Source organism: Sinocyclocheilus rhinocerous, unplaced genomic scaffold, assembly GCF_001515625.1.
Source record: "Sinocyclocheilus rhinocerous isolate Xijiao unplaced genomic scaffold, SAMN03320098_v1.1 scaffold1687, whole genome shotgun sequence".
Taxonomy (NCBI): domain Eukaryota; kingdom Metazoa; phylum Chordata; class Actinopteri; order Cypriniformes; family Cyprinidae; genus Sinocyclocheilus; species Sinocyclocheilus rhinocerous.
This window is the reverse complement of record NW_015660051.1, coordinates 1,248,187-1,269,847: the sequence shown is the minus strand read 5'-3', so window position 1 is coordinate 1,269,847 and position 21,661 is coordinate 1,248,187. Positions and strand designations below refer to the sequence as shown.

General features: G+C 36.8%; 2 protein-coding genes and 1 non-coding gene across 3 annotated transcripts; 2 read left to right on the top strand and 1 right to left on the bottom strand.

Annotated features, from left to right (window-relative positions):
* Window positions 1–616: 616 nt before the first annotated feature.
* On the top strand, window positions 617–689 carry trnav-uac (transfer RNA valine (anticodon UAC)). Its single transcript has one exon. It is a non-coding gene; the product is annotated as a tRNA-Val (tRNA).
* A 3,464-nt stretch (window positions 690–4,153) lies between these two features.
* On the top strand, window positions 4,154–15,675 carry LOC107724843 (cleavage stimulation factor subunit 2-like). Its single transcript, XM_016533922.1, has 14 exons — window positions 4,154–4,321; window positions 4,888–4,966; window positions 5,052–5,221; window positions 5,298–5,434; window positions 6,139–6,258; window positions 6,480–6,602; window positions 7,844–7,946; window positions 8,035–8,097; window positions 10,924–11,068; window positions 12,300–12,457; window positions 12,981–13,105; window positions 14,965–15,003; window positions 15,170–15,313; window positions 15,464–15,675. Exons 1-13 carry the CDS (start codon window positions 4,243–4,245, stop codon window positions 15,290–15,292), a joined length of 1,464 nt encoding a protein of 487 aa, XP_016389408.1. The 5' UTR covers window positions 4,154–4,242; the 3' UTR covers window positions 15,293–15,313; window positions 15,464–15,675.
* A 119-nt stretch (window positions 15,676–15,794) lies between these two features.
* Window positions 15,795–21,165, bottom strand: LOC107724830 (cytochrome b-245 heavy chain-like). Its single transcript, XM_016533905.1, has 13 exons — window positions 21,112–21,165; window positions 20,869–20,964; window positions 20,583–20,693; window positions 20,412–20,496; window positions 19,128–19,279; window positions 18,340–18,521; window positions 18,116–18,242; window positions 17,934–18,026; window positions 17,607–17,848; window positions 17,030–17,192; window positions 16,732–16,878; window positions 16,505–16,629; window positions 15,795–16,414 (listed from the first exon to the last, which is right to left on the bottom strand). The coding sequence occupies exons 1-13, from the start codon at window positions 21,154–21,156 to the stop codon at window positions 16,288–16,290; spliced, it is 1,695 nt and encodes a 564-aa protein (XP_016389391.1). The 5' UTR covers window positions 21,157–21,165; the 3' UTR covers window positions 15,795–16,287.
* Window positions 21,166–21,661: the final 496 nt, after the last annotated feature.

The window sequence follows — 21,661 nt, the reverse complement described above, 5'->3', positions numbered from 1 at the left end:
TCCTGATAGATAGATAGATAGATAGATCGATCGATCAGCAACCACAGGCCTAACAAAGTATCTAGTGTTTTATTTAATTTCACATAATGGCCTTTGGATCGAGCGTTTTGTACGTCATAGTTAAAATTATTATTAAGTAAGAGAAGAAACATTTACAATTAAATACAATTATACAACAAAGTTGTCTTCTACTTGGGTCAGGATGATTTTGGTTCCAACATTGTGGACGCATGTCGCTGACCCAAGCAAGTAGCCTAACCAACGATAGCAAGTGACAAAGTGTCAGCTGATAAGAAAACACAGCCAACAACACGTCCAAACAACTAAATTAGCCTACTCTTATGCTTTGTTAAATTCTGGGTTGAATTCCCAGTCCATTCCATAGGATTCCCATATTATATCCCAATGGTTCCATAGTGTAGTGGTTATCACCATGTCGCTGACCCAAGCAAGTAGCCTAACCAACGATAGCAAGTGACAAAGTGTCAGCTGATAAGAAAACACAGCCAACAACACGTCCAAACAACTAAATTAGCCTACTCTTATGCTTTGTTAAATTCTGGGTTGAATTCCCAGTCCATTCCTAGTCCACGATAGAACCATATCATATCCGAATGGTTCCATCGTGTAGTGGTTATCACGTCTGCTTTACACGCAGAAGGTCCTGGGTTCGAGCCCCAGTGGAACCACGCGTTTTTCGTGTTACAGTTGTAGATATTTGGTACTCTCAACGACGTCGTGGCACCTGAAGTATCGTAGTGTTTCCTGGTGAGCTGGTTTCAATCTGCATTCTGTGTCTGTGACGCGTAACCTATATTATGCAGAAAAAGGCTGGTGGAACGCTGATTGCTATAAATCATATTGTGTATCATTTAGTAGAAAAATGAGGCAAATTGCAACGTCATAGCTCAACTGTAAATAAAATAATTTGGTTAATGACGGTGACAGGCAACATACTAGCGACGTGCTAGCGTGAAATCAAAAATAGTGTTTGTGCGACACCTACTGTTAGCTGTAAAGCGACCCGGCTTCAAACATTTCTGCTTGATTGCCGTTTCTACAAATTCAGTCACCAATTAAAGTAGACTTCAACTTCGCCCAGTGCTATACTTATAGCTCACATTGTAGAGCATGGTGCTGCAATGCCAAGATCATGTTCATACAGGAGAAGCACAAACTGATCAAATATAGGCTATACCATGAATGCACTGTAAGATGAGTTGGATAAAAAAACGTATCAAACAAACCTATATTTAAAGAGCAGAGCAGAGACAAAACTTTTTTGGTACAACACAATGGTACCCTTTCAAAAGGTACCAATAGCCTAGATATACAAAATTTAGGCACTAATATATTTTTAAACTACTAATATTTAATTTTTAAAGTACTAATAGCCCTTAATGTACTGATATGTACTATTTAGGGAATATTTGTATTTATCTTTTTTAGTAAGGTATTTTTACCTTTTTATCTTTTTGTACCTTAGATTACCTCCCAGTAACAGCTCTAAAATATGTTATCAGCTGAAGATCTCTTTAAAATGATAACTAGGGATAGAAAGGCTGAAAAAAAGCAAATTCACTGGTGATGTATCAAGAGCTCATTTTATTGCATATGCACATTGTCTTATGTTCATAACATTTCTCAATACAATTTCCTTTGACCAGTATTAGTAATGACATAAAAACATAAAACTGTCGAAAGTCGAAATTGGGTTTGTTCATATGACACCCTATATGCTACAATGTGCATTCATTTATAGGTTAAATATGAAGCTTTCTATATGTGACAATTTCCAGACAAATCAAATGGCAACTAACAACAAGGTTTGAAGGTTTTCTGGCAATTGAGGACAGAATATGTTTTGTTCAAAACCTCTTTTATGCCAATAAAATAAGATGAAACACCATTTAAAATAATCGAATATAGCACTTCTGGAAAGAGGTTGCTCTAATCCACATTTATAAGCATTACTGCTATGTTGTGATTAATTTGTATATAGTATCAAATTTTTACTTCCCATAATGATGAGCAAAATAACTGCTGAACAGTAAACAATTTTCTGCTTTTCATTTGTGGTTTATAAACAAGAAATGGGATGAGATTGTCCTCACTAAACATATTTACCGAAAACATTAATTATTGCTTATCATGTCATTGCGATTATTTAATTAGGATTGGAGCTGTCCAAGGTTCTGAAGGAACATATATTACATGATTTTCAGTGCTAGTAAATAAAAAAACAAAACAACAACATGTTCTTGGTGACTATATCTGTAATAATAAGATCAAATATCTTAACATAAAAACTATTGGATCTGCTGATTAACTAGAACTATGCAAATTCTCCAAACAAAGCCCTGACTGACTGTTTGAGGTTGACACTCAAATGGCAAAATCAGTTAACTGTATATTGTGGGAACAAGTTAAAATCCTCCTGTGGTCGCAACACTAAATGCATGTAGTGAGATTCTTTTTTTTATTTTTTTTATTTCACAAACAATACTTGATTAACAGAAAGTTCTTGATCAGTCAAGTTGTAAAACAGCAAATAGACTCATGCATACCTCTCAACCAGCTCACCAGATGTTTGTAAGGAAAAGTTCACCCACATTTCCACATTATTTTTGTGGTACAAAATACAGGATTTTTTGAGAAATGCTCATGCTGCTATTTCAATACAGTGAAAGTGGATAGGGACCAGAGGCTGTCAGACTGCAAAAAGGGCACAAAAGTACCATGAAAGCATTATAAAAAGAGTGTTTGATTTATGCATTATATTTCATGTCTTCTGAAGTCATACAATAGCTTTGAATTGAAAGTCTGTGTGTTTTGTATAGTGTACAACAAAAGAAGACCATTCAGGATTCGTAAAACATTGGAATAAGTTGATTATTTTTATTTTTGAGTAATGTATTCATTTTAAATGATTTAAAATAAAATATGTTCAAATAAATTAATTAAAAGCAGCTAAAAAAAAGTTACAAATCAAGATATAGTGCAACATGTGAAACGTTTCTTTATCTGCATGGAGAAACATCCTGAACTTTAATGTACATTTTAAATTTCAATTAATTAATATTTCAATATACAGTTTATTTAGAGCTTTTATAATACATACTGTTCTAAAGAAGCTTTACAGACATTAGAAAAGAAAACAAAAGGAAATGAAAAGAAAATAGTGTCGTAACCCCCTAGTGAGCAAGCTAAGGTGGCAGGGTTGAGAAAAAATTATCTGAGATATTTAGGTTGATGTTAGGTCGGGCCCCCTACATGCACTACTGAGCTCTCACTGTGAACATTTTTTAATTTGTTGTCAAAACAATTGTCAGTGGATATAAAACATGTGTACTGGGCTGGCATATTGTATGATGATTCTCACTCTTCAGAGAAAATTACTCTTGTTGTGTTTTCTTAAAAAAAATCTTAACATAAGCTATGAAGGATGTTTACAGCAATTCTGCATCCGGAGAACCTGTGGCATCAAGAAAACTGCTCTGTTACCTATGTGTTTTGTTGTCTTTTTTTTTTAAATTAAAGAATGCATTAACATGTTAACACAAAATCTTAAGTTATTTTACGGCACTGACACTGAAATGTATTAAATAGAACATTCAAGACCTGCATATAGTGGGAAAATTTACTTCTTGACTTCACAAGTTATTCTAAGGAAGATAAAAAATAGCAGATTACTTGAATTAATATTAATGTTGGCTAAACCCCAACCAGGCAGTACATTGACAAGATTCTATGAATAAAATAAAATAATATAAAATAAAATAAAAATGATTGTGATCTTTACCAAGTATTTCATTTGAATTATTTATCTTGAGTATTTTATTTTCTTTTTTCTTGTTTATTTTCTATTGTTCGTTGTTTATAATGTTATATAATCTTGTTGTGTAATAATAATAATAATAATAATAATAATATCTACTCTCAGTGAGAGACTGCAGCAGTTTAGCATAAATGCAGGATAAAGCACGACTTCGGACTCTTGTAGATTGGGGAGCTACTAGACGTTCTCTTAACTCCATCCCAGTAGGTGGCGGAATATGCACCAAAAGCTGGTTTGCCAACCGCCATTAAACATCATAAGAAGAAGAAGAAGAAGAACTTCGGACTCTTATTTTGAAATATCGGTCGTGTAGCGCCATCTATATTTTTACTACACGGTCTCTGGCTTCTCATCGCTCTGTGCTGGTCTCTTATCGTGTTAACTGTGACTTTATCACCGAATATATGGCGAATTTAGCAATTGCTGCGGCAGCTGCAGCTGCTAGAGATCCTGCTGTGGACCGCTCGTTACGTTCGGTGTTCGGTATGTATGAAGAGACTGGGTTAGTCTGTTTCTTGCATCTACTAATTCATTAGTTTCATTAGCTGCTAAGCTAAACCTCACTCACCTACGGTTAGTGACAACTAAAACTCTGGAATACGATTATGTAACGCCTTATTTCAAAGTCTACATTTAGGTATAGGTACTTATATAGTATTATTATAATAGGTATTATTATTTGCAAATCGTGCATACATGTAAACGTATACACAATCATTAGGTCTAGAACAGGGCTGTCCAAACTCGTCCTGGAGGGCCGGTGTCCTGCAGAGTTTAGCTCCAACTTGCCTCAACACACCTGACTGGAAGTTTCTATGCCTAGTAAGAGCTTGATTAGCTGGTTCAGGTGTGTTTAATTAGGGTTGGAGCTAAACTCTGCAGGACACCGGCCCTCCAGGACCGAGTTTGGACAGCCCTGGTCTAGAACTAACGTTACTGCATATATGGATGGACTGATGCAGTGGTGTAACGTTAAACCGATTCTGCAACAGTAGATCAGTTTGCAACATGTTTCCTTGTTTCCCTTATTGTTTGTATTTTGGTAACAGTGGGAAACATCCCATATGAGGCCACAGAGGAGCAGCTGAAAGACATCTTCTCAGAGGTTGGACTTGTCGTTAGTTTTAGGTATGTACAATAATGCCTGAAACAACATGCTGTGGTCACTTAAAGGAAACCTGGTGTTGATCAGGAAAAAAAAAACTTCTTGCAGGTTGGTGTATGACAGAGAAACAGGTAAGCCAAAGGGATATGGCTTTTGTGAGTACCAGGATCAGGAGACTGCGCTCAGTGCCATGCGCAACCTGAATGGCCGAGAGTTCAGCGGCAGAGCCCTCCGCGTCGACAACGCTGCTAGTGAGAAGAATAAAGAGGAGCTAAAAAGTAAGTTTGAGTTTTGAAGTGTAATATTCTATACACAGGGAGAAATCTTGTTTGACCTGCATGCTTTTTTCCACAGGTCTGGGCACTGGCGCTCCCATTATTGAGTCCCCTTATGGAGACGGCTGCACACCAGAAGAAGCTCCAGAGTCCATCAGCAGGGCAGTAGCCAGCCTGCCTCCTGAACAGATGTTTGAGCTAATGAAACAGATGAAAGTGAGTATAGGAAAGTGGTCTGTTAAATTTAAGACTGACATTTCAGATCAAGGGGGTCCAGAATACCTGAAGAAACAAGTTACTTAAAGGATTAGTTCACCCAAAAATAAAATTCTGTCATCATTTGCTCACCCTCATGTTGTTCCAGATTCATAAGACTTTTGCTCATCTCTGAATCACAAATATTTTTAATGAAACCTGAGAGATTTCTGTTCCTCCATTGAAAGTTTGTTGAAGACATTGTAGAATAAATCTGTAAGTCTGTGTTGATTTAATAGATATAAGTGAATAAAACTTTAAATTATGTATTTTCATCATGAAAAGCGATCATTTCTCTTCAGAAAACTTGGATTAAACACCTCGATACATAAGGATTGATTTTATGGTGTCTTCATGAATGTTTGAAGTGTGAAAGTTATTGACTTTTAATGGAGGGAGAGAAATCTCTTAGGTTTGATTAAAAATTTTTTGTTAAAAATATATCTTGATTTGTGTTTAGAAGATAAGCTAAAGTATTACAGATTTGGAATGACTTAAGTGCAAATAAATGATGACATTTTCTATTTTGGGGTGAATTATACATTTTAATTGATTGTAATTCTATTGATCCAAGAAATTGGATATGAAATGAATTTGTTATTTGAAGCCTTGTGAATCTGAAAAATGTGATTGTTTGATGTATCATCCTGTTCTTGCTTGTACAGCTGTGTGTGCAGAATAGTCCCCAGGAGGCCAGGAACATGCTCCTGCAGAACCCTCAGCTCGCTTATGCCCTGCTGCAGGCTCAGGTGGTCATGAGGATTGTGGACCCTGAAATCGCTCTGGTAAGATCATGAAATGCCTCTAAAGGAATGCACTACTTTGAAAAATTGAAAGTGTCTTAGTACGTGGATGGTAAAAACTGAGAATATCTGATTAATCTCCTTCAATAAGTATTGTTGTAAATATCAAGGATTGTGACAATGTTTTCAACCAGTTGTTTAATATGTGACATTTTAAACCATGTAAAGATAATCAAATGAAAAATCGTCCCTCATTCTCACAGAAAATGCTCCACCGTCCAGCTGTGGTTCTGCCCATAAACCCAAGTCCTCAGCCTGGAGCGGTACCGGTACCTAACCAGCCCCTCCCTCAGCCCAATGTACCTGTCTCTCAGCCTCAACCAATGGTCAGTATTACTCCATTCATATCTTTCTGAAAACTTGTATCACGTGATGCATTAAATAGTAGTACTGTTTTGGTTTAATACAGGACTGTTCAAAAGCTTATGCTTTTAATGTTTTTGAAAAAAAGACTTATGCTCACCAAGGCTGCATTTATTTGATCAAAAATACAGTAAAACAGATTATTGTGAAATATTATTACAATTTAAAATAACTTTATTCTGTTTTAATATATTTAATGTAATTTATTAATGTGAATTTTCAGCAGCCATTACTCCCGTCTTTAGTGTCACATGATCCTTCAAAAATCATTCTAATATTCTGATTTGGTGCTCAAGAAACACTTCTTATCAATGTTGAAAACTGTTTTGCTGCTTAAAATCTTTAATAAATGTCTTTACTGTCCTTTTTGATCAATTTAATGCAAATTTGATAAAATAATGCAATTCCTTGCTAAATAAAAGTATTAATTTCTTAACAAAATCTTGCTGACCTCAAGCTATTGATTGGTAGTGTATTTGGTATTTTTGTTCTTTTACATAGACAAGTTTTCATGAAGCTTACTTAATATCCCGGCATGTGTGGGTAGTGAAGTGACATGTGGTCAAGTATGGTGACCCATACTCGGAATCTGCCAGAATTTCTCCCTCCCCATCTGACAGAGCTTCCAGTCCTGTGAGTCAGTATTCATGGCACGTGGTCAATGAGTGGTCCCCGGCTGCCTTTGACGGAGAGCATTTCCATGAAAGACAGCAGGTGAGAGTGAAGTGACGTGACATGTGGCCAAGTATGGTGACCCATACTTGGAATTAGTGCTCTGTATTTATCCCATCCAAAGTGCACACACACAGCAGTGAACACACACCCGGAGCAGTGGGCAGCCATTTTTTGCTGCTGCACTCGCGGAGCATTTGGGGGTTTGGTGCCTTGCTCAAGGGCACCTCAGTCGTGGTATTGAAGGTGGGAGAGAGCGCTGTACATTCACTCCCTCCACATATCATAACAGTTTAAGTTAAACCCAATTAATGCACTTTGCATGTAAAATGTAGTTTGTGTTTTCATTATGACCCGATAGTTATCAGCATTTGGTAAAATCATTCTTTGCCTCATCATTGTCAGAGGTGCACTGTAGTTTTTCCTTGAACAAAAAAAAAATTGCGGTCTCAGTTGGGTTCATGGACAGACGAGCCGTTCTCCTCGATCACGGCGCTAATGAGTAATCTTCTGTTGATCCTGTGACTCACAGCCAGGTATGCATGTGAACGGAGCCCCTCAGATGATGCAGCCTCCACAGATGGGGGGTGGGGTACCCGGACCAATGCCAGGACAGGGACCCATGGGACCAGCTGGTAAGCTCAGTTGTCCTTGGATTACTTTGGTGCTTGTGTATCTGTGTGCATAGCCATAGTGGTTTACCTCCGGTCTCTCCCTCTACAGGAGGGATGCAGCCTCAGATAGGGATCCCTCCAGGAGGCCCTGTGCCCATGGATAGAGGACCAGGTATTAATTTTTAGGCATTCATAATTCTTTATTTAGAATTCTTTATTCAGAATTTAGAAGTATTACCATTGTTGTTTTATATCATGTAGGATATTACAAGTCATTGTGAGAAAATTATAGGGCTGCCCCCTGATAGTCAACTAACCTTTAGTCAACGAGAAGAGTCTTGGTCGACCAAAATTGTATTAGTCGCAGAAAAAAAACTTGCTCTTAAAATACTCCGTCATTTTGGTCATACAGATAAGAGTATTACATCTTTCGAATCTGTAAAGCGTCTACATTTGTTTGTGTGCACTCAGTATAACAACAAAACACTGCGCTTTTGTAATATAATGAAAGCAAACAGGATGCGCTTTCTGCTGTCTCAGCCTCTGTGAACTTGAGCGCGAAACTCTGTGTATACTTGCCTTACAGTCATGAAAAATATATCTATAGCTAGTGAAATGTCTACTTTCAAATGAAACAATTAAAATCTGAAAAAACAAATATTCTCAGATTATGTAATCCGTATGAAATTTGCATGCAGGTGCATCCACTACTGCAGAGAAGACGAGTCTGTGTCGCCAAATTCATCTCTTAAGCCGAAAACACTAGTTTATTAATAGATTATTAAAATGTTAATGCAGTTTAATCTAACAGTTTTTCCCTGACACATTCATCATCATTACTTCTGCTGGTGTGCTGTAGCAAGCTTTATGTGTGCGCTTGAGTGCTTATTAGGCTATGTAGGCAATTAAAGGCTCATTAGCATGATTTAAATGGTTTATTAATAAACGTGCAATTAGTCGACTAATGCTTAAAATGAATGACTACTAGTTGACCAGAAAAATCTTTAGTCGAAGGCAGCCCTAGAAAATTATGATATCACTATGATTTCTTTCTACTTCCTTAACACCATTACCAAACCTGTCCACAAGTGAGCAGTATTGGCCAACAAGTCTGCTGCACTAACATTGGCTTTTATGTAGTGATTTCATTTTCATTCACACCTCTTCAAGCTGTAGTAGTGTGTAATTTCTACATCACTAGTGTCACCTAGTAGAATTTCATAAACCATTTTCTCAAACATTTGGTTGAGTCAGTGTTGTTGTGTCGGGATACTCAACCATACATTTTTTGATGGCACTATAGTGCATAATCAGAAATAATTACATACTTCACCTTAATAATAACTATATTTTTGTTTAATAAAAATAAGCATTAAATAGAGTAAGTGCTAGAATGATTTTACCAGTGTTTATATAAATATATAATTTTGTACTTATTTTTGTGTGTGCGCTACTGATAAAAGTTTTTTGGTCAGTAACTTTTTTTTAAAATATTTAATCTTTATATTATACATCCTTTAGCAAGGATGCATTAAATGAATCAAAAGTGACAGTAAAAGAATCTTGAAAAATATAGCACATTTCCACAAAACTATTAAGCAGCACCGTTTTCTACTGTGGTAATAATAAGAACTGTTAATTGAGCAGCAAATTCAATCAAATCCTGTGACGCTGAAGTCTGGAATAATGGCTGCTGAAAGTTCACAGGAATAATTTACATATTTATGTTATAATTTTTTTATTGTAATATTTCACAATATTACTGTTTTTACTGTAGTTTTGATCAAATAGATTTGAGCTTTGGTGAGCATAAGAGACTTTTTTCAAAAACATTTTTCAAAAATTCTTACCGACCCCATGTATATACTTTTGCTTTTATATGTAGTTTTATATAGTGGTACAATTATATAATGATATACATTATATAGGACACTTTGATTCCTAGATATTTGTATCTGCATTAGCCAGTTAAAAACCCATATCGACCACTACTCTAGCCCATGTCCATTAACATCAGTACAATCATCCCTGGGTAATATCAGTAAGTGCGCTGTCTCAGTTCTCTCTCCTGTTCTCTTCACTTAATGCTGACCCAGGAAACCTTCAGGACTCTCCTGTGGGAGCAGCTGGGCTGGCTGCTATCGAGCGGCCTCAAGGTATCATGGGTATAACTCTGGTCTGTTCAGAACAGGCCTGTCAATAGTCTCAACTGCTCATTGTCTTACCTCTACATGCACCTTTTTTTAGTCTACTTATCTCTGCATACCCCTAAACATCACACCTGAACCATTTGAAGGCAGTACGCAGTTTGCAAGGAAAAAGTGGAACTTTCATTTACTTCAGAGAGAGAGTGAAAAGTACCACGTAGATGTCTAGAGAGAAAAGTGAAACCGCTCAAACAAATGACCCCAAAAACTAATCGCTGATTAGTGCGATGGTCGTGAATACTGTTGAAACGTAGGTGTGTCTCTGAAACAAAAGTGCTTGAGGAATAAGGACAACACATTGTAAACAGTTTTAACCTTTTATTGTAACATTTCCAAAACCTGAACAATGAAGTCTTGTTGCCTAATGGAATGTGCCAATGTAGCAGAATAGAGCATTGATGAGTTTCACTTTGTAAAGATGTTGAAATCCTCTTTGTTAGCATTGTCACTTTGACAGGTAAAACGATATTCTTTTGTTCGTGAAGTGGAAACTTTTTGTTTCCTTCAGTCTAATTTTCTTGACACTTCAGGAATTGCCTTGGTGTATCATAACGATGTCATACCTGTGAAATGGGCTTGACAGTACAACCTTATATAGCACATGTTCTTTGGTAGCACAAAAGGACATGTCCAAGTTTTGAAATGTTTGTGTAATGCACTTTGACACTAGTTTCTTTCATCATTGTGATTCTATAGCCAGTTCTTTTTTTGTAAATTTTTTTTGATATTCTTGTCGAAGTGGCAAAGCATGCACATTTTTTTAAAATCAGTTTTCATCTTTCTTTTCACAGTGCCGATAGTAGACCCACGTGCCTCAATGCGAGGGGCCCCTCAAGGCCCTCCAGGGATCCCACCCAGAGGCCTTCTTGGCGATGGTCCGAACGACCCGCGAGGTGGATCATTGGTCAATGTCACAGGAGAAATGGTGGAGCCAGGGTAATGCTTACTAAAAAGTTTGTTGCAATGACATTTAGGTGATCACAGCTGATCTTAAAATATTCCCATTAGTCTCATGAGTATTTTAGGAAGCTTATATTGACACATCTTTTCCTTTATGCAGTTGTGATTTACTTTGTAAAGCCTGACATTAAATAAAATAAAATAAATGTTTGAAGTCAAACTGTGTAGAACCATTATATAAAATGTTTAAAGGGATAGTTCACCCAAAAATGAAAATTACCCCACGATTTACTCCCTCTCAAGCCATCCTAGGTGTATATGACTTTCTTCTTTCAGACGAATATAGTCAAGAGTTATATTCAAAAATGCCCTGGCTCTTCCGAACTTTATAATGGCAGTGAATGGCTGTTGAGATTCAATAGTGTAATAGAAGTCCAATAAAGTGCATCCATCCATCATAAAAAGTGCTCCACACTGCTCCAGGGAGTTAATAAAGGCCTTCTGAAGCGAATCAATCTGTTTGTATAAGAAAAATATCCATATTTAAAACTTTATAAACCGTAATCTCTAGCTTCTGCTAACTGTCATACGCACGTTTACTAGAGAGTGGCGATCCGGCGGATGATGTAGAACTTAGGCGTAGCATAAGCTCTGGTGACAATATGCTAGTATCGCGAGAACCAAGTTTTGTTTACAGCAAAGGAAAACCAGTCTCCTCTTGGCTCATTTTGAAGCCTTTACAAATCCTTGTTTTGTACTTCTAATTCATGATCAGTGTTTTATTTTGCTCTCTCCTTTGTGCTTCCATGTTCGTCACTTCTTACCAGAGCTTACACTACGCCTACGTCATCCGCTGGAACGCCACTCTCTAGTGAACGCACGTACGATAGTTAGCGGAAGCTAGAGATTACGGTTTATAAAGTTATAAATATGGATATTTTTCTTACACAAACGCATTGCTCTGCTTCAGAAGGTCTTTATTAACCCCCCGGAGCCTTGTGGAGTGCATTTTATGATGGATGGATGCACTTTATTGAACTTCCATTGAACTATTGAATCTCAATCATTCACTGCCATTATAAAGCTTGGAAGAGCCAAGACATTTTTTAATATAACTCCGATTGTATTTGTCTGAAAGAAGAAAGTCATATACACCTAGGATGGCTTGAGAGGGAATTTTGATTTTTGGGTGAACTATCCCTATTGATTTGTTTCTTTTTTTAGTTTGTAACAAAAGCTATTTATTTTGTTTTTTGTTCACTTAAAGGCATGGTTACATTGGAGGCCCTCCACAACATCAGGGGCCGCCCATGCATATGGCTCCCCCAGACATGCGTGGCCCTCATGACATGAGAGGAGGACCCATGATGGGAGAACCTAGAGGTCCTATGATGGAGCAGCGGGGTCCACCCATGGAGGCAAGAGGTACTTAAAGATGTGGTTTCACGTTATTTGTTGACTTGGCTTGGATAACTGTATGGACCCTTTTCTCAGACTGTGATGATGCATTTCAGTGGTCATCAGCATTGTAAATCCTGCAAAGTTTTTCTCTTTTCTTTTTTATTATATTACCTTTGCATCAAACTACAAAAAACTAATGCTGCTGTGAGGGTGTTTCTAATACAGTGGCTATGGGAGTGACAATAAATTTGACATGGTTCTCTCTTTTGACTGCTGTTATCAATCGCTCTCCATTTCTTTTCCTCTTTTTGAAAGTCGTGAAAACACTATCATGGAGTTTTTCTTTTGCTATTTGTGCAAATGAGAATGCAAATAGAACACATTTGCTGTAGTCTCCCGAAGTTTACCCAACTATGATGACTTCCACTTCTGAGAAACTCGGAAATGTGAAAAGGGTCTATTACCCGTTTTACTTCTTTCTGAAATAACACTATTTGAAGGATACTCTTACAGATAAGATTTAAAATATTTTTCTTAATTTCTCAAGGTCGTGATCCAAGGGCTGTTGATGCTCGGGGTCCGATATCCGGCCAGAGGGTTCCTGTAGCTGGTGGAATGCAGGGTCCTCCCCCCCACGGCATGGGACAAAGTGCACCTCCATCAGCAAGACCAGTAAGATTTCCAGACTCCTGTAGAATTGTCTTTTTTCTTTTAGCAGAGCTTTTCAAATGTTTTAATGTCTAGGACCCCCAAATTTAACCATGCCATTGTAAAGGGACCCTCTTTCTGAAATATAAAGGCAGCTGTCTAAAAATCCTAAATGTGATATTTAAGGAAAGCAGATTTGGAGATTTTGAATTGGCTTTTTTATTTTTTGTCTTTAGTGCAATAAGTTATTAAAATGATCTGGAAATGTTTACCATGTATTAAGTTATGAGCTTTATTTCCTATTCAATATTAGAATATTAGAGAACATTTTCTATTCAATTCAGATTTATTTGTATGGCAAAAATGTATGTACACTAATGTTCAGGGACGGTGGGATTTTTTAAAATTTATTTACGCTTCTAAAAGAAGTCCCTTAGGCTCACCAAGGCTGCATTTGTAACCTGTGCTGGCAAAATGAGTCGCGATGAGCAAATTTTCAAAAGTGAGTTCTTTTTATTTTCAAAATCTCCATTTAAAAAAAACTTCAAAATTATGTATGATTGTTGGAATCGACCCAATAATCTGTTTGAAGTCAATAGTCAGCAGTCAATTTTGAGAAAAATGGAGTTTAAGTTTTCTGACGTTTCCAAAGCAAAATCAGCTAGCAATCTTTTCCTCCACTTCCTTTCTTAACCCTCAGATTGTGTTCAGGTCATTTTGACCCGGAGAGGATTTTCTTTCTCCTGAAAATGTTAGTTAATGTTATTGCATTGACTTTGCTCACACACGGCATAACTACTTCCTCCAAAAATGTGATACTTTTTTTTTTTTATTGCACCTTGTTACACTTGAGGTGTTCCCAGTCAAAAATGACTGGCCTACAAAAAATTGCTTATAAATCTCTTGTTGTGCTATATTATCACCAAATATAGGATTAAATCTTTTTGTCAACTTGTTTTCTTTCAATTAGGAGTTTTTTTTTTTTTTTTTTTTTTTTGAAACTGATTGATCGTAGGCCTCATTAATCTGGTATAGCTTTACGACTATACCAAAGTTGTTCTGAGGGGAAGCACCAGTCATCAAGAAGCGAGCAGAGAAAAAGGTAGACCTCTCAGAAAACATGCAAATAAAGATAATTTTAGATGTTTAATTACTATTTGGAGCATTTGGGCCGCTAGACGAGGGCTTGATTAACTCATATTTGTGAAAACCTCAAATTCGACAAATTATTTCTCAAATTTCTCACTTTTTTTTCCCCTGTAGCTCAAAAATAGCCCATGCACATTCCGACTCATTTTGCAAGTACGGGTCACATTTACTTGATGAATAACAGTATTTGAGTAATATTGGGAAATATTACAATTTTAAGATAACTGTTTTCTATTTTAATGTATTTTAAATGGTAACTTATTCCTGTGTTGTCAAAGCTGACTTTTCAGATCCTTCAGAAAGCATTCTAATATACTGACTTACTGCTCAAGAAACATTTATTATAATCATTATTGGGAAAAAAAAGTTGTGCTGCTGAAAATTTCATACATTTCTTTTTCAAAATTCTTTGATTAATATAAGAACAGGATTTATTTATTTTTATTATTTCTTTTGTAACAATGTCATTGTCTTTGTTACTTTTAATCAATTTAATGTCTTGTTGAATAAAAGTATACTTTTGAACAGTTTCCATTGCAAATAATGAGAAATAAAGAAATCTTTTCCCCAAAAAAAACTATATGCATCTTTCATGTTCACATTTCGTAATTTTTTTCTCTCAATTTGACCCCTTTGCAACCCTGTTTGAACAGCCCTGTCAGAGAACACTATTTAGCTTGCAGTATTTAATTTAAATGTCCACATGTTTTAATCCCATTTATGTCTTTTAACAGGGTCCTACATCAGATGTGTCATCACAAGACCATGAGAAAGTGAGTGTCTTTTTCCTTACAGTGACCAGATTTTCCAGAATTACCAGTTACTTGTTGACATGTTGATTTAAATGTTGACGGGGTTATCACACTCATTAATTTGAATCGATGTAACCATGCTTATGCTTTGTAGATACTAATCTGTATGCTGTTTCCACATTCCCAGGCTGCTTTGATTATGCAGGTCCTGCAGCTGACCCCAGAACAGATCGCCATGCTGCCACCAGAACAGAGACAGAGTATCCTGATACTGAAGGAGCAGATTCAGAAGACGGCAGGCGCACCCTGAAGACTCATCTTGTGACGCAAGGTCTTTTCTTTCTTTTGCATCCATCCTAAAACAACTTATGATCATTACAGGCTCTGCGAAAAAACGGAACATGGGTTTTCTTATGTAACAGGGATTAATTTGGGTTAGTGCAAGTCTGAAAAATCTGACTCTATAACTTTGTGATTGCAGGAACATACGCATCCGATCAGACAACCATCCCTAGCTACTCTTGTATTGGTCTGTAGGACATCCACATCTGTAACTTTGTTGTTGTTGTTTTTTTTTTATAGTGGCATTTTCTTATTTCAAGTAAGAAGTGAAGTGAGATCAGTTGTATATGAATAATAGTAGTTCACAATTTACTGCTTATGAAAAAATAAACAACTGTGTTTTGAAATAAACAACTGGACATTTTTTTCAACGCAGAAAATAATTCCTGCCTTAATTTATTATAAAAACAATTTTAAAAAGACATATATAATGTACATTATTAATTTATATTTTGAATGATAAAGTTGGTTTGATTCTTTAAAGGTTACGAAACCAGTGACTAACCATGTGATGTTACATCAGATAATATGTGTGGTTTTAAAGAAAAACATTTTTCCTTTTTCACCTTTTGCAAAGAGGTGAAATTCCAAAATCCTTTTCAGCAACTAATTTTAGAGCACTTATTTACACAAGGAGGCACTTATAAAAACACAATACATTCTGGTGTATGTCTGGTTTCCTTGATTCTTGGTGATTCATTTCAAACCAGGAACTTGGAAAGCCAAACTTTGAAGAAAAAAAATAAAAATACAATGAGTGGACTTTTGACTCAGACACGGAATTAGTCCCTTCCAGCAATTTGTTCACTTTTCAGGATGAAGGGTGTCATTTTTCTTGTCACAGCAATGCAGAATCATTAGATGTAAAGATTCCATAAATGGCAAATCATGATACTGCTGAGGAGCACAATCCCTAGTGCACAAATTCTTCAAGAGAATTAGGTTTCCTGCAAAAAAATTTCCTCAGAAGTTCTCTTTGTTGAAGTAAAATGTGGTTTTCCGTGGATCCACGTCAGAGTATCTCACACATTTCTTCTCCAAGTCCTTTGCTAAGGCTTGTGGGCCACACAAGAAAGTTCCAACCACAGACCTGTGCATATTTAAAAAAAAAACTTTTAGTGTTGGGGTATTTTTGTTACGTGTGGGAATCCGTAACATCGTGAAAAGTTTTGAAACTTACGATGGGTTCTCTTGCCGAACTTGTTCAAATTCTCTATCCCAGTTCGGTCGGCCATAATGAGTCTTTTGTTTTAGACCAGTGATGATATCTGTATCTTTATCAAAATGTACCATTGCATGGTTTACCTATAAATGCAAGATTACATGTTCTGTGATTTTATGCACATTACTCCTATTTCAATTTAGGCCAACTTGCTTTTCAGATCACAACAGTTTTATTGCACGTACATGACTCTGGTCCCATCCGGTGAGGTAGAGTTTGTATGTGAGGAAGTCCCTCATTCCTCGTTCCTCCATGTCTTTCTCAAGGACCTGTAGGAGATCTGCAAACCACTCAAAGGCATATGTCTCTCTACACAGCCAGTAGAAGTAAATCTAAACGGAAAAGTCAGAAATGAAGAGGAAACGGAGTTTCATGGAATCCCAGACTTTGTTATCTAGGACATGAAGGACACCTTTGTAATACCACAGTAACAACAAGAGTGATTGCAGCCAACTTCCTTATTTTTGTCCCACATGTTCTTACCCTCTTTGTTCGTAGTTTGGGGTCAGAGTCTTTAAACTTGTACCAAATGGACTTCAGGATAGAGGCAAATGGGGTCACTCCAATCCCAGCACCCACCAACATGCTGACCTCATAATCAAATACATCCTCACTCGCAGTTCCAAACGGGCCATCCACAGCCATCCTGAGACACAAATAAAAAAATTTCTTGATATATTACTGCTCCTGTGTGTCATTTTCCATATTTTGAAATATCTTTTCCATACGCTGAAATTGAGAACTGCAGTTTGAAGAATACGTTAATATTTTATGCCCTACATGCTTAAAAATAAAGCTTCTTTACTGGCATCTATGGTTCCAATAAGAACCTTTAAAATGTCCCACTACAAAGAACCTTTTGTGGAATGGAAAGATTCCATGGATATTAAAGGTCCTTCATGGAACTATAAATGGCAATAAAGAACCTTTATTTTTAAGAGTGCATTTCACCGAAAGCTTCTTTGGGAAACCCAAATGCTTCTTCTATGGAACTGCTGTGAGAAACTCCTTTTGGAACCTTTATTTTTAGAGAATAAGTAAAATGGCAAAAAGTACATACTTGGGTCCTTGCCCACCCTCTGGTAGGTTTTCGACCATCTTGATGAGCTTTTCAGTCCAATCTCCAACTGAGCGGATGTGCACACTAAAGAAGTCCTCTTCCGGGGCTGATGTCATGGTAAATGGGTGCCACTCCAGCTGAGAGATGGCTGGACAATTGAGGAACACATACTGGCCGACTTCCATCTTGAATCCAGGCTTCACCAGCTGTAGTTCCAACACCTTGGATGGACGGATTACAATCTAAAATGCAAGAATGGAAACAGTTTGTCATTACAGAACAACTGTACTGGGGTTTAGATGAACAATGTAGTCCACGAAGACTCACCTTCCTATAACTGACAGGCTGCATGTAACGAATGAAACGTAGCAGCCGCTCACAAAGATAAATTATCATTGGTCCAATTACCCACATCCAGGTCTGCAACCGAGGATTCAGCAAATTGAAATCAGTAAGCACTCAAATAAATCCGTCATAGCCTGTGTAACTGTAAATGTGACCACTTTTACCTGAGGAAACCCTCCTGCAAACTGCGGAACTGGACATTCAGGAATTTTCCCCCAGTTCTCAGGCTGATCTTTGCAGAAGGAATTATTGTGAGGTGGATTAGTCACTTGCTGACTTCGCACGATGCGTCTGGACAGAAACCAAACAGAATGTTTTAATTACTCTTATTCTCCTACAAATCGTTTTTTTTTTTTTAAATTGGGCTCACCCAGTTAATAGATCTTACCCTGCACCATGGAAAACTAAGCCAGCAAAGAAAATGATGAAGAGGTGATGCGTGTACCAAAAGACCTCAAAATAGCTTCTGCGAATGACTTCCATTGATGAAGTGATTATGAGGATGAGGGCAAGAGTAATGACGACTCCTGTGAGACCCGCAATAGTGGTGAATACGAAAATCGTTGGAGTCTGGAGTAAAGGAAACAAGATTAGAGCAGGCATATCATACCTCGGAAGCAGTATAGTAATGAGCTCAATTGTAAACTACCATTCAAGTTTGTGGTTAGAAAGATTTTTTTTAAACATTTTAAAAAGCAGTCTTATGATAGCTAAGGCAGCATTTGTTTGATCGAAAATACTATAAAAAATAGTAATATTGTGAAATATTACAATAAAAAAAATGCTTTTAGTTTTAATATATTTGAAAATGTAATTTATTCCTGTGATGCAAAGCTGAATTTTCAGCAGTCATTACTCCAGTCTTCAGTGTCACATGATCCTTCAGAAATCATTCTAATATAATTTTGTGGAAACATAATACTGTTTACAGGATTCTTTGATGAATAGAAAGTTCAAAAGAACATCATTTATTTGAAATAGAAACCTTTTGTAACATACATGATTTTACTGTCTCCCTTGATCAATTTAATGAAACCATGCTGAATAAAAGTATTAATTAAATGTGAGGAAAAAAACTCACTGACCCCAAACGTTTGAATGGTAGTATATATAAAATCAAAATTATAGGAAAATGTAAAAATCTTAATAAAAGCCATTAAAAGTTCAGTAACTCACCGTGGAATTGGAGCGAATGGGATTCAGGTAAGTGGTATTTAATTCACGAGAGTCACCGAGCATGGACAGTTTACTGGCAAGAGGCCCATATCGACCTTGGAAACTGTTTGTGTACCAGTCCGCATTAAGCAAATGAGCGACAGTGTGAACCGCTGCATCAAAGAATGATTTCATATGGTCAAAATCAGACATTGTGTCAATGAAAGAAATGTGAGAACGTAAAATGGCTGTTACAACGGTTATAATTATTGTTTCCTTGCAAATATATTCTATAACTCAATCCGGGGACCGTGAATTATAGATTGTTTAGCAAATTATTAGTCAGAAATGTCAAGAAAATTTAAGCTCTGATGATTTATATATTTATGCAGACGCCTTTGAGTACCTTCAGGTTGGAGACTTTCTCTAACCCATGACATTGTTTAATGGAACTTGAAAATACAGCATTTTGGACAAGAGCATCTTTGGATGGTTCTCTAAAGTTATTTTTTAGCTTTTCTCTTAGAATTATGCTTTCTCTGTCTTTATGCATTGACATGTTGTAACATAAAAACAAACAAACAAACAAACAAAAAACCTAACATGTCCTGATAGATGAAATAGGCTAGATTTCAAATCGTTATACAGTCCCAAACACATTAAATACAAGAATCAGTTTCTTACACATTCGAAACTTGGAGCCCGGTCTCATGAAAATGCATATAAATAGTACGCCAAATAAAAACGAAAACTTATGGTATTGATACGCAAAAATGGACTTTGGCGTGTATATGCTACGCACGTGTTTGGCGTAATACGCAGTTTTCGCGTGCATATGATACAAAATTTGTTGGCGTGCATATGATACGCAGTTTTCGCGTACATATGATACGCATCTACCCCACAACCCTAACTATCGCGTAGCATATACACGCCAAAGTCCATTTTTTCATCAATACCCCGAGTTTTTTTTTTTTTTTTTTTGATTTGGCGTAGGCCTACTATTTATACACACTTTCATGAGATCGGGTTAGAACTTGGTCAATGTTTATCCAGGCCAAGAAGAAGAACTATCTGCAACGCTAGAGTTATCAGTCGTGAAATACTTAGTCTAAGGCTCAAACTGTAAGTGAGAACGTTTGATTAAGTATACTATTGCATAACGGCACGCCAGTGTGATTATTTGCAATAGCTATCGCACATGTGCCCTTTTTCTGTAAAACGCACTGTAGCCTATCACTCAGGTGCAAGCTTAACCTACTTTGTACAACAACTTCCTGTTCATTTTTCAAAGAACATGTTTACCTGTCATTAGGGCAATCATGTAAGCAACCAACTTGTGGAAAGTCAGATTTTTGTCCAGCTGTTTCCTCATTGATCTGCCACAGCACTAAAACATGCACAGGAGAGCAAAATACTTAGAAAGGTTCACATATACTCTCTCAGACACAAAGGTGCAAGTGTGCAGCAACTCACTATAAAGGAGCCGCGGAGCAGAGACAGCAGGTTTCGGCACACTGGCAACAGAATCAGCATGCAGTTGAAGTTGAGTACAGCAGCTGGAGCTCTGGCCCAAGGTAATGCAGACTGAAAGAAACAGTAATACATTCACTTTCACTACGTTTACTCTGCCTATATCTCTTTTTACTAAATGAAACCTAACTTTGGATGTCATAAAATAAAACATCTCCTTCCTTAGGTGCCTTCTTTTGTCTTAGTAAATGCTTTGCAAAATGCCTATATTTTTTATGCAATAACTTACCCCTAAAAGTTCACGAGTGTACTCAAATTGTGGTCCGAGATCATAGAATAAGTAGTAGTAGACAAACAGAAAGATGTTGATGCCCATCCACACCACCTACAAATACAGACACATCAATACCTTAAATATAATAGTAAAAAACCTATGGACAAATATGACTTATTTTAACTTAAGTTTTATAGCTAACTGTATTAGCCAATTTTATTTAACGTAAATAGTCAGCAAAATAATCTGGTCTCTTACCAAGATGAAGGCGCTGAGCCCTTGATTGATGATCCAGTTGCTCATCTTCACTCTCTAGCGCTGCATAAATGAATGAACACTCCTCAGATGAGCGCTCCTATATTAAACACCTGTCCTGTTCGCGACTCCGCCCTCTACTGTCATCATCGACCAGGAAATGGGTTGTGAATAGCCTATATGATTTTGTTGATGTTGCATGTATGAAGAAATTCCAGGAAGGAAGCAACCAGAACAAGTTTAATGTGGCTGTAAAAAAGCGTGTCTTGGTATGTTTGACAGGAAACTATTACATAAACGATGGGCGTGGACGTTTCGACTGTTATAAAATGTCAACCAATTTTCCCAGTTAAATTAAGATTGAGCCACTTGGCTAATAAGCTGTTTGATATAGGCCTACTTTTAAATGTTATGGCAATTAAGCAACAGATTTGTGAACAATAGTTGAGAGAAATAGGCCTTTTGTGTACATAGAAAAAGTCTTAGCTCTTTGAGCTCAGCTCATGAAAAATGGGGGCAAAAACAAAAGTGTTGCGTTTATAATTTTGTTCAG

Excerpts from the sequence above, each read along its gene's own strand:
- LOC107724843 (XM_016533922.1), top strand. The coding sequence starts at position 4,243 with ATGGCGAATTTAGCAATTGCTGCGGCAGCTGCAGCTGCTAGAGATCCT. Across the intron at positions 4,322-4,887 it reads CTCGTTACGTTCGGTGTTCG|TGGGAAACATCCCATATGAG; the intron begins GTATGTATGAAG and ends TTTTGGTAACAG. Across the intron at positions 5,435-6,138 it reads AGCTAATGAAACAGATGAAA|CTGTGTGTGCAGAATAGTCC; the intron begins GTGAGTATAGGA and ends TTGCTTGTACAG.
- LOC107724830 (XM_016533905.1), bottom strand. The coding sequence starts at position 21,156 with ATGAGCAACTGGATCATCAATCAAGGGCTCAGCGCCTTCATCTTG. Across the intron at positions 20,497-20,582 it reads TGCTCCGCGGCTCCTTTATA|TGCTGTGGCAGATCAATGAG; the intron begins GTGAGTTGCTGC and ends TGCATGTTTTAG. Across the intron at positions 17,193-17,606 it reads GAGGGTGGGCAAGGACCCAA|GATGGCTGTGGATGGCCCGT; the intron begins GTATGTACTTTT and ends TTTGTGTCTCAG.